The 11,062-nt window shown below is 37.7% G+C and overlaps 1 protein-coding gene and 1 non-coding gene across 2 annotated transcripts; both read left to right on the top strand.

The window, feature by feature from the left end:
- The first annotated feature begins 258 nt into the window (after window positions 1-258).
- LOC141669019 (small nucleolar RNA R71) lies at window positions 259-365 on the top strand. The gene has a single exon (XR_012553321.1). It is a non-coding gene; the product is annotated as a small nucleolar RNA R71 (small nucleolar RNA).
- Window positions 366-2,996: 2,631 nt separating this feature from the next.
- Window positions 2,997-3,383, top strand: LOC141665365 (uncharacterized). The gene has a single exon (XM_074471351.1). It carries the CDS (start codon window positions 2,997-2,999, stop codon window positions 3,381-3,383), a length of 387 nt encoding a protein of 128 aa, XP_074327452.1.
- Window positions 3,384-11,062: the final 7,679 nt, after the last annotated feature.

The following is an 11,062-nucleotide window of genomic DNA, read 5'->3' as shown; positions in this document are numbered from 1 at the left end:
GTTTCCACCTTAATCGTCAAAGCCTTAAGTTGGGTAGCTATAGCAGTTGCTGCATCCAACTCCAGAATTCTGGCTACTTTTCCCTGAGTCAGTCTCTGGGAAGGATTCTGGTACTCATTAGCAGCCATCAGTTCAATAAGTTCATAAGCTTCATCGTAGCTTTTAGCCCATAAGGCTCCTCCTGATATTGCATCGAGTATGGGTCTAGAAGTAGCACCCAATCCATTGTAGAAACAATTAATAATAATCCAATCAGGCATGCCATGGTGTGGGTACTTCCTTAGCATCTCCTTATATCGATCCCAAGCCTCATAGAGAGATTCTCCAGTTTGCTGAGCAAACTGAGTAAGAGCATTCCTGATTGCAGCAATCTTCGCCATAAGGAAGAATTTAGTGAGAAATTTTTGAGCAAGATCTTCCCAAGTGGTGATAGACCCTGCTGGTAGAGAATGTAACCAGCACTTAGCTCTGTCCCTCAGAGAGAATGGGAAGAGTCGCAGCTTGATAGCATCTTCAGTCACATAATTGAACTTGAACGTGTCGCAGATCTCGATGAAATTCCTGATGTGCATGTTGGGGTCTTCAGTAGGAGAACCCCTAAAATGAACTGAGTTCTATATCATCTGAATCGTGCTTGACTTGATCTCAAAAGTGTTAGCCCTGATGGCTGGCCTGATGATGCTTGACTGAATGTCATTGATCTTAGGCTGAGAATAGTCCATCAAAGCCTTAGGATTTTCTATTTGATCACCCATCTCTACTAAACCTAGTTTCTCGACTTTCTCTTCTTCTTCTACCTTCTTTTCTTCTTCAAAAACTTCCTTTCGAACCACCACAACTTCTTCCTCGGCTTTATCCAGTATTCTCTTACGAGTACGCAAATGCGTATGCATACACCCTCGCTAGAGTACCTGAAATAAGACAAGGAAACAAATAAGTAACAATATCCGAGTCAATGAACTTTAACGACCATTGATGGAAAATACATAAACTAAAAATTAACAATGTAGTCCCCGGAAGCGGCTCCAAAAACTTGTTAGTCGCTTAATATGCGCTAATAATACACGCAAGTATACGCGTTCGCAAGTAATATAGAATATATTCTTGTTCATTCCCACAGAGACTGGCTTGGTTAACTAATTAATTTATGCACTTAAGCAACAATGTATGGTTATTATTCAATGTTAAGACGATAACAAATTGAGATTGTTTATAACTAAGAATTAAACTAACAATTATAACTAAGGGAGTAAAGACGATTGAATTAACATATATGACAAACATGGGATTATAACTTCATTAAATACTTCATTCAATAGCCTTATTGTTCTTAACATTAGCATGTAATGGTGATGACACTAATCAGATAACATGAAACTGATAAACGCCAACTTTTGTTGCACGGATACCATACTACCAGAGATCCACAAAAGAGATAGAAGTTGAATAGACACCAATTATATTCAGACCCTATATGTCTATAGAATTTAAAAACATAACGGTTTAAGCACAAGTTATCAATATTGATTACATAGGGCGAGTAAGATGGTTAAAATTACTAACGAATCATGCATAACAATAACACATGAACCTATGCTAGCATGGCAAGTTCTAAATCCTTAAATTCATTGTCGCTTAATTAAAGATTAACACACTATCTTATAAGTTCGCGACGCTCATAAGATGAATACGCTCAACCGATACTAGGTTATCATACAATCACCGCACACTAAGGCATCGAAACAAATTAACTAAATAAATCCATAAATAAATCCATTAGAACCCCACGATAATGATTAGCCCATAATCGGACTCATCATCAACTTGGGTTCCGATGAAAGCATGGTATAAAAAATGTAGTATTTATAACGAATGAACAAAACCAAGTTAACACAAGAGTATAGGTTCAACAAAATAAGAAACGAGCATCCAAGATTACAACTCAAAATAAAGATTCACAAAAATAAACTAGATCGTCTTCGCCTTTGTTGAATTCTGCTAGGTCTCTTATCGTCTTCTCCTTGTGCTCTGATATGTCTCTCTATTAAAAATGTCCTTTATTTGAATATATATAGCATCCCCATGTAATCTAGAAGTCCTCCAATAGTTTTTAGAATAGAATCAGGATTCTCTGAATTCACACCGGCGCGGCCGCGCGGTATCACAGCACGGACGCGCTGCCTTTCTGACATCCTGGCGCGGGTGCGTGCTTGACCAGCGCGGGCGCACCGTACTTCTGGGAAAACTTCAGATTTTTTTTATTTTTCTTGCTACTTCAAGCCGGCTTTCCATGAGCTTTTATTCCAACACCACCTTGACACCAAATTAGCACCAAATCAATGTTAATTCACCATATTACCTAGATAATGCCTGAAATGTAAAAACACTAGAAAAACATGTCAAAACACTTAACAACTTGAGTACAAACGCATCAATTCAAAGCTTATTAGAGTATTATAAAGTGTCATAAATGCCAATCAACAATTACTCATCTAGGCCATCAACGCTCTTGACGTCTGGTAAGCCCATGACCATTTGCCATGTGGGGGATTGATCTTATTGGAGAGTTACCCAAGGCTAAAGGAGATGCCAAGTATGCAGTGGTTGTGGTTGATTACTTTACTAAGTTGGCAGAAGCTATGCCACTGGCGACAATCACCGCGAAGAAAATTAAAGATTTTCTCTTCAACTCCATTGTGTGTAGGTTTGGAATTCCTTACAAACTTGTTTCTGATAACGGAAAGCAGTTGGATAGCAAGGAGTTGCGACCGTCATGTGAGGATTTAAAAATTAAGAATGCAGTGGTCTATCATCCTCAGAGTAATGGACAAACAGAGGTTGTCAATTAAATAATAAAGCATACCCTCAAGATCAAATTGGAGGAGCGCAAAGGAAATTGGCCTGAAGAACTCCCGAAGGTGTTGTGGTCCTACAACACTAGTCCAAGATCTACTACAGGAGAAGCTCTGTTTAAGCTAACTTACGGGTATGAAGCTATGGCTCCTGTGGAAGTTGGCTCAGGATCGCTTCGTAGAGATCGTTATAGGGAGGAAGATGCAGAAGTTAACCAGAGGCTTCACTTGGACTTTTTGGAAGAAGCAAGGGAGAATTCCCAGCTAAGGCTCGCGACATATCAACAGCGTGCTGCAAGGTACTACGACAAGAAGGTAAATGGACAACTGCTGAAGGTAGGGGATCTGGTACTCAGGAAGGTGATGCCAAACACAAAGAATCCCCAACATGGAGTATTTGGAGCTAATTGGGAAGGACCATACAAGATAAAAGCAATCTCGTGGAAGGGAACTTATCACCTTGAATACTTAGAAGAGAAGTTGGTTCCACGAGCATGGAATGCGGAGCATCTCCGAAAGTATTATCAGTAAGGCGCAGCTTTGGCCCCTTACATATCATGTTCATATTTTCAGTTATATACTTAGGGTTATGCCCAAATCATAGACTAGAAGCAATAAAATTCCTCCTAGCCTAGGGGGGTAGTGCATGTACTACTTACCTTAGAACTAGTTGAAGGATCGTATTTTTGAATAAATTCCCCACAGATTATAGTAGCCATGGGACCGGTGCATTTTTTACACTGGAGTGCATTATTCAATAAAAAACTTTGAACATTCAAAACTTTGCCACTCAAAACAATGAAGATGCGTCCACAGATACACAAAGTTGCAAGATAGAAAAAAGTGACGTTGATGCTCCTGTTAGTAGGACGCGCCCTCCTAAAGCAATGCTTCGCTTTAGTATTTCATAAAATGGGTTTCAAAAAGGGAAGTTAACCTTCAATATAAAATAATACTGTAAAAAAGGACAATGTAACTTGCGTTTCTAGAAAAGGTGGACACGCCCTGGCTCAGGACGCGTCCAGACTAATATCAATCACTTTGTTATTTTGAGATATCTATCTAAGTTAAAGGAAGACGTGTCTTGACTGTGGAATTGTATAATGATTTATAAATTATAAGGATGCGCCTCCTGCTCAGGACGTGCCCTAATATTCCTGATAGTCTTGATAATAGTTTGTGACTTGGGAATTAAAACGATAAGTATATGCCTCCATATAGGACGCGCCCTTACAGTGTAATCTCTGGTTCACATAATTAAAGAAATGACAATAACATGGCTTACGTGGAGGAATTAAAAGACGCGTCCTGAAAAAAGGACTCGCCCACCATATAACTTGTTAAAAGAAGTTGCTAAAAGCAGAGTAACCAGTAAAGTAAAATACGCATTAAGATAATTCAAGGTATAAAACCTTGGAAACGTAATAGCAAGCAACATTCAGAAACACCAAGTCATAAGTTTACAAATTGCAAGGCTTAAGGGACCTGCACCCTTGAGATAATTCAGAAAAAGTTCATAAATAGACATAAGACACGTCCTAGGCAGGGGGCGCGTCCTAAGGTTTGTTCTGGTCTTTTGGAAAAGAAGGCGGAGGCTGGGCTTGAAGTGGAGAAGGCGCAGGGGACGCGTCATCCTCTTCCAGGCCTAGGATGATCCTTTTGTTCTTGATTGAGTCTGCAGTCCTGATTCTGAAATCATTTACCCACTTTTGGGTATCCTCATCAAACTTGGAAAAAGTGTATTCTGGGTCATTTTCTATGAACCCAGAACACCACTCTTCAAAACCAGCTGCAAACCCATTTTGATATACCAGCTTCTTCTCTTCTTGCCAGCCGTGCAGTCTGTCATCATTCATAGTATCAAGCTCCAATTACATGATGGAATTTAGAGTAATTACGCTTTTCATAGCCTTCTCCATAGAGGTATCATTGCCTTCAATTTGTGCCTTCTCACCCTCAAGACGCGCATTGTCTTGCTTTAACTGAATGATTTCAGCATCTTTTTCTTTGGTGAGCAGTGTAATGCTCTTTTCCAGAGACTTGATTTTATCTTCAGCTTGACTTTTCACAGTGTCAATGACAACAAGATGCGCTCTAAGTCTGGCAGCCATGTTAGCATTTTGCCTTGCATGCAAATGAAGCTCGGTTGCTGCTCTCACTATAGCTTGCTCAGTCTGCTCTTCTGTCCTGAAGGTCCTGCCCCTCACCTCATCCTCAGAAAAAGTTCTAGATGAGGACACGCCCAGATATCTAAGGACAAAATATTGGTCATCTGGCACAGTCTTCTGATACTTTGAGGGTGCGTCATCCTTATCTGAGATGTTCACCACACTGGTTTTGATGATTTTTGGTAGGGGAGAACGAGCCACAGCAGGCGAAGGATTCTTAGTTTTTGGATCAGGTTTCACAGGAGTGTGCTTGATCCTGGCTTTCAGCTTTCTGGTGGCCCCAATCGCAAACCCTTTGGGAAGAGAAGTCATATATGTGACATAACATGGAAAACATCATAAATGGACACGCCGAGATATGAGGACGCGCCCTGTATATTTTGACACGGCAATATTAAAATGACAAGTATGCATACAATGATTTTGTATACACTAAAAAATTATAAATATGGACGTGTCCTGTATGAAATGACATATCCTGTGTGAACTATGGAATATAACAGCCTTATGCAAACATCAAAATCACATAAAGGATACGAAGACGCGTCCTAACATCAAGACACGTCAAAAGCAAAATATATGGATTATAAGAACATGTATATATGTCAGGTAAAGTAGAAGCTATGCATATGAAGATGCATGTATGACACGTCCTAAGTCTGTGACGCGTCCTATATGTGATAATTCTTACCTTGTTCTAAGTCCACTTGTCTGCTATTGTCAAGTTGGACCAATTATGTGGCATTAAGTCCCTTAACTTTTTCAGAAGCTGTGAGGACGGGTTTTCTATTGTAAAAGTCACGGTATTTATAAATGGAACTAACCCTTGCAGACAAAGCCCCAATTTTCTTAAGGTTGGCTTCTGTGATAATCTCCTTGAGATAGAAATGCTCATCAGCATACTTAAGCACCTTTTCTGCTCTCTTTTTTCTCTTTCATGTTAGCTCTTTTTGAGTTCTTTTATCTAAGGAGGAACGATGAGGATTATCAAAAAGGAAAAGTAAAAGAGTTAATAAATAGGAAGACGCATCCTAATTAATAGGACGCGTTCTGGGAACATCACTTACTTGGTTTTAAGTTAAAGCGAACGCGAGCTCTCTTGACATCATAGATTTAGAAAAAAGGTTCTTTCCAGTCCCTCTCGTGGCTCACCTTGTCTTCATTGAAGCCCTTGTTATTTAGCCACTTGTTGACAACAAAGAATTGGTAACCAGGGAGAGACTTTCTAATGTTGAAGAAGTAACTAAACTCCTTCATGGAGGGCGCGGCCAACCCTAGGTTGTGGTACATGATATACAAGGCCCTTGATAACTTGTATGAGTTTGGGGACAGTTGAACTGGAGCAACGCCATACCACTATAAAATTTTCTTAATGTATGGATGCAAGGGCGCGCCCACACCCAAGAAATGAGTTTTGGAGTAAGAACCATTCTATGGATCCTCAGATTCTCCATGTTAAAATATGGGGTCTCATCATTCTAAGATGACGTGCCCAGATTCCCTCCATGTCGTAATATTTCATGGTCCATCCAATCTCTAGGTCTGTTGCAGTAGATTTCATCCCAACACAAGCTAGTTTGTGTTCTTTCTTCCTCCAGACATTCTTCTCTGCCTCAGGGAGATCTTCGAGCTCTTTTCAGTTAAAATCAAGCTCTATATCGCTTCGCTCCCAATGCTCCAGTGGAGAGACGGATTGTTGAGGAGAGATGGGGTATTTATCAGGCTTTGGAGCTCTTTTCTCAAAATCACTCTCACTGTGAGGAGAGGGCGCGTCCTGAACAAGAGACGCGTCCTGAACAGGAGATGTATCTTGAGCGGATGTGGACGCGCCCTCGTCAGAGATGATTTTATGTTGTTGAGATTTACTGGAAGAAGGGATGGTCTCATCATCAGTCCAATCTTCGATTGCTTGGCTAAGGGCGGTTTGAGAAGATCTCTTGCATTTTAACTTCTTCTTTCCAACCCTTGTACTGAGGGGAATGTTGTCCAGGGATTCGGAGCTCGAATTTGACATGATCAAAATTTTTGATTTGAGAGATTCAAAAACACAAGTTTCTGACTCAAGGAAGGAGAATGTGTAACGTCTGGGAAAATTACGTTTGTATTATATCATATTTATAATAAATTATGTGTGTTAATGTGTCATTATGTGTAATTAACTTTCAAACCCTAATTGTTATGTGTTACGTGCATTCTGTGTCGTCCAGGTATTTTCAGGATATTTTCAGATATTTTATTTTGCATTTATAGCTTTCATATCAAAAGTTATACGACCCGAATCATGATTTTATAGCTGATATTTCAAATAAAATAATGTGCCTTATTTTTCATCAAACGGCTTCTACCATCGCATTATTCTGAACATCTAGGTATTTTATAAATTTTCTCCTTTCGCGAAAATTGACTTTTTCGGGCCCCATTGGGTGTAAGTACTCAAAATGAAGCTCTTGAGTTGTTCTTTCGGTTTGTATCATCAATTTCATGTTTAAATCGGTATATTTTCGATTTCGATTCTAGGGTTCATAACTGGGATTTGGGGTTTTTATTTCTAGGGGTTATTGAATGATTTTGATGGCTGGTATAGCTTCTCTGTGTTGTAAGCAATCGATTGATACTAATTAATTGAACAAACGATACTTGAATCGATGAATTCGATTTATAGGGTTTATGTGTAATTTTCAAAACATAGCTTCGTGATTTCTGTGAATATTTGGTTCTTGTGATGTTAGGGGTTTGATTATACAGTTCATAGGCTATTTGCACTATAGAACATTGAATTTCATGTAGGGGTTTGATCAATTCGAATTTTAGGGTTCATACTCGTTTTGATTTGGGTATTTTTGATTTACTAATATTTGGATTATGAAACTGATATGGTTAGTTTTGTCTTGTTGATTAGTAAATTTTAAGTATTTTTACATGATTTTTACAGTTCAGGATAGTTGGGACGAGTTCGTTGGGTTTGACCCGTTTGTAATTTGGGTTGAATGATTTCATGAACTATACGATGATTTTTGGTTATGTTTGATGTTGTGAATAGATTCTTCATCTCCTAAGCTTCATTTTGATGTGTAGAATATAGGGTTTTAAGTTCAGGTTAGTTAAAACATATTTTGGTCGGAGTTGTGGTTTGCTGATCACCGGAGATGAAGTTCTGGTGATGATATGGTCATGTTTTGATCAGAAATGAACTTAGAGTGATACAGGGAAAGATTTGGGATCAAAAACGAAATGGAATGGTGTATTTTTTGGCCATGAACTGACATTGCCGGAGTCCGGCCAAAGGCTGCCGGAATCTGGAAAATTTCCAGAAACCTATGGACTTTCAAGGTCGACCCGGTTGTGTTCTTCATGACCCGTTTGACCCTATTGGATTAATAAATATTTCTGACAAATGTTTCTGTAATTTAATTTAATTTTTATTTTTATCAATTATAAAAATCAGATTTATTTATTTTATAAATTGATTAATTAATTATTTAATTAATTGATTTATATTATAAATAATTCTGAAATATTTTCTAAAAATCAGGTTTAATTATTTTCTCAATAATTTATTATTTATTTCTTATTTATTAAATTATTTAAAAATGATTAATTATTTTGATAATTAATCAAATAATTTTTAATAAATCATAATAAATTCATTTTAATTCCAAAAATTCTAGAAAAATCATTTTTAGTTCTGTTTTTTCTTAAATAATTATTTAAAAATTATTTTAGGATTTAAAAATTAGTAATAATTATTTATATTAAATAATAAATTGAATTATCTGTATTTAATTGATAATAATTAGACCGTTAGTCCGATTCGAGCGAAACGAAAGCCCTTTGACTCAGAAAAATGAATTATTTTCATTAAAAATAATATTAAAAACTAATTTCTTCTAGAAATTAGTTGACCTTATTATTTATTTGATTATAAGCCGAATCCCGTGCCAAGACGAGTCCGATAAATCCCGAAAAATAGGAAACGAGTCAGATAATGATCAGTTAAGCGATCAGCGAGTCGATTTTGATTCTAAAAATTATTTTAACTATAAAAATGATTATGTAGCTTATATGCTTATGTGTATTATGTGGTTAACGAGTCTTACTTGTTAATATATAATATACGAGTCAATCATAAGCGCATGGATAGATAATAGGAACAATGTGAAGTCGGTTCAAGACGCAATTGAAGTACGAAATGACTAAGCCAGTCTATTTCTCTAACAGAAGCTAAGCCAGCAAGGCAGGTTGAGCCAGTGATAGAAAAAGGTGACATATGTGAAGTGAGTCGCGCAGAAGGCAAGTTTTTCCCCTATTCTAATTTCAGAATAGTGATATTCCTCAGATTCATATCACACTTGCACTCTTTTGATTCTTGTTCACAAACACTGATACACACTTGTTATTTTCTTATTTATATTTCATTTCGATTCTTGATTTCTCCTTTTCCTTTGAATTCCTTATTCATATTTCAATTGATACGCATACACATTGGTATATTCTGGTGATTAGAATATATCAAATCATACTGATTATTCCGGTTGCTACTCCATGGACTGGATAGTGATATTTTGGGGATTAAGTTTTACTTAATCTTAAGGACCGGGATATAACCGGGTCCTTGAGATGGGTCGTAGTGCATGGGTGCCCGATTGGATCTATATAGTGGGATATAGATCTGCACTGTATCTTGGCTGATCAGCAGGGTATAGATGCGAACTTGTGTCCAGTTTAGTTCATTTGCATTCACCAGCAGTGGTCTTCTTTCTATTCTCGCGGGGTCATATCTTTGCAGATGTACCCAGATTACCGATTCATTTAATCTGCTTTAACATTGTTTATATTTTGCGGACTTGTTGAGCAATTTTTGGCTCACCCCTTTTTATTATTATTCACCTTATTATTTTCAGTTAAGAAGGAATATAAAACTCATCAGGACTCGAGTGGTAAAGAAGCGGGTCAAGCCTCGGGATCCTCTCATACCCAAGGTGTTGATCCCAAACCAGGAAGAAAACTTTGAGTTACCCGAACAGGTGGAGTGTAGATAGTTAGTGTGTGTGTTCGAATAAAAGATGAAATTAGTTTAAAACTGGTTGGACAATGGTTTGTAATAAAGAGAGTTGTAAGATTTTGAATTTGGTTTGTAATAAAGTAGTTAGTGGTTCTTGTTTTCGTACTTTAACCTAAAAAGATCTTGGTTAGTGTTAAAGGGGTTTAGATACATTTCCTTATTATTTGTTATTCAGATTGCACAGGTTTGGTGATTAGCTAGTAACCCCCAGACTTATACCCCGGGTCTGGAGGGTGTTACAGTATGTCCTGTGGTACTCAGGTAGTTCGGGACGAAAAGTTAGGGGAGGTGGAGAATCAAGCCCAAAGCATGTATTGAATTCCTTGAATGGGTGAAATGGAGAGGATGAAGACGCGTCCTCCAGCTGAAATAAGAAGGAAGAAGATTTTGAGGACACGTCCATGACTTAAAGAAAAAAAACAAAAAGTAAAGAAAAGGAAGTAAAGTATAAAGATAGGATTAGCGTGAGGACGCGTCCTAGAAAGTCTAACGCAAGGAATTGGTTAATAAGTTTAAAAAGTTATGGCATAAGACGCGTCCTAGTCTGATGGTGCGTTTAGTCTGTTTTCATTGGGATGACTTAGTTTATGTCAGTTAGACTATGTAATAAACAAACAGTGGGAAAATCAAGCTTTGATGCGTCCCGGTGTCAGGACGCGTCCTGATGTTTAAAAAAGGAATAATCCAAATTTTGCTTGGGGTTTTTGAATAAAAATTCCAATTTTGTTTTCAACTACAAATGGGATTTGGGGGGTAGTTATTATACCCAAAATTTGGCATTGGATCAAATCGGGTCGAAAACGGGTCAATTGGAATAGAATTGGATAAAAAGGATGAAGGGTTAACTTGTAGGCTACAATATGCTAAAGGAGGACGCATCCTCTATATATATGACGCGCCCAATATTGTTTGGACAACGTGATTTAGGTCGTTTGTAGTCAACATTTCCAATTTAAGGGACTAGGACGCGTCTGAATCTC

This window comes from Apium graveolens, chromosome 6, assembly GCF_009905375.1.
Source record: "Apium graveolens cultivar Ventura chromosome 6, ASM990537v1, whole genome shotgun sequence".
Taxonomy (NCBI): Eukaryota; Viridiplantae; Streptophyta; class Magnoliopsida; order Apiales; family Apiaceae; genus Apium; species Apium graveolens.
This window is presented reverse-complemented; position numbering and strand designations above follow the sequence as displayed.

Excerpts from the sequence above, each read along its gene's own strand:
- LOC141665365 (XM_074471351.1), top strand. The coding sequence starts at position 2,997 with ATGGCTCCTGTGGAAGTTGGCTCAGGATCGCTTCGTAGAGATCGTTAT.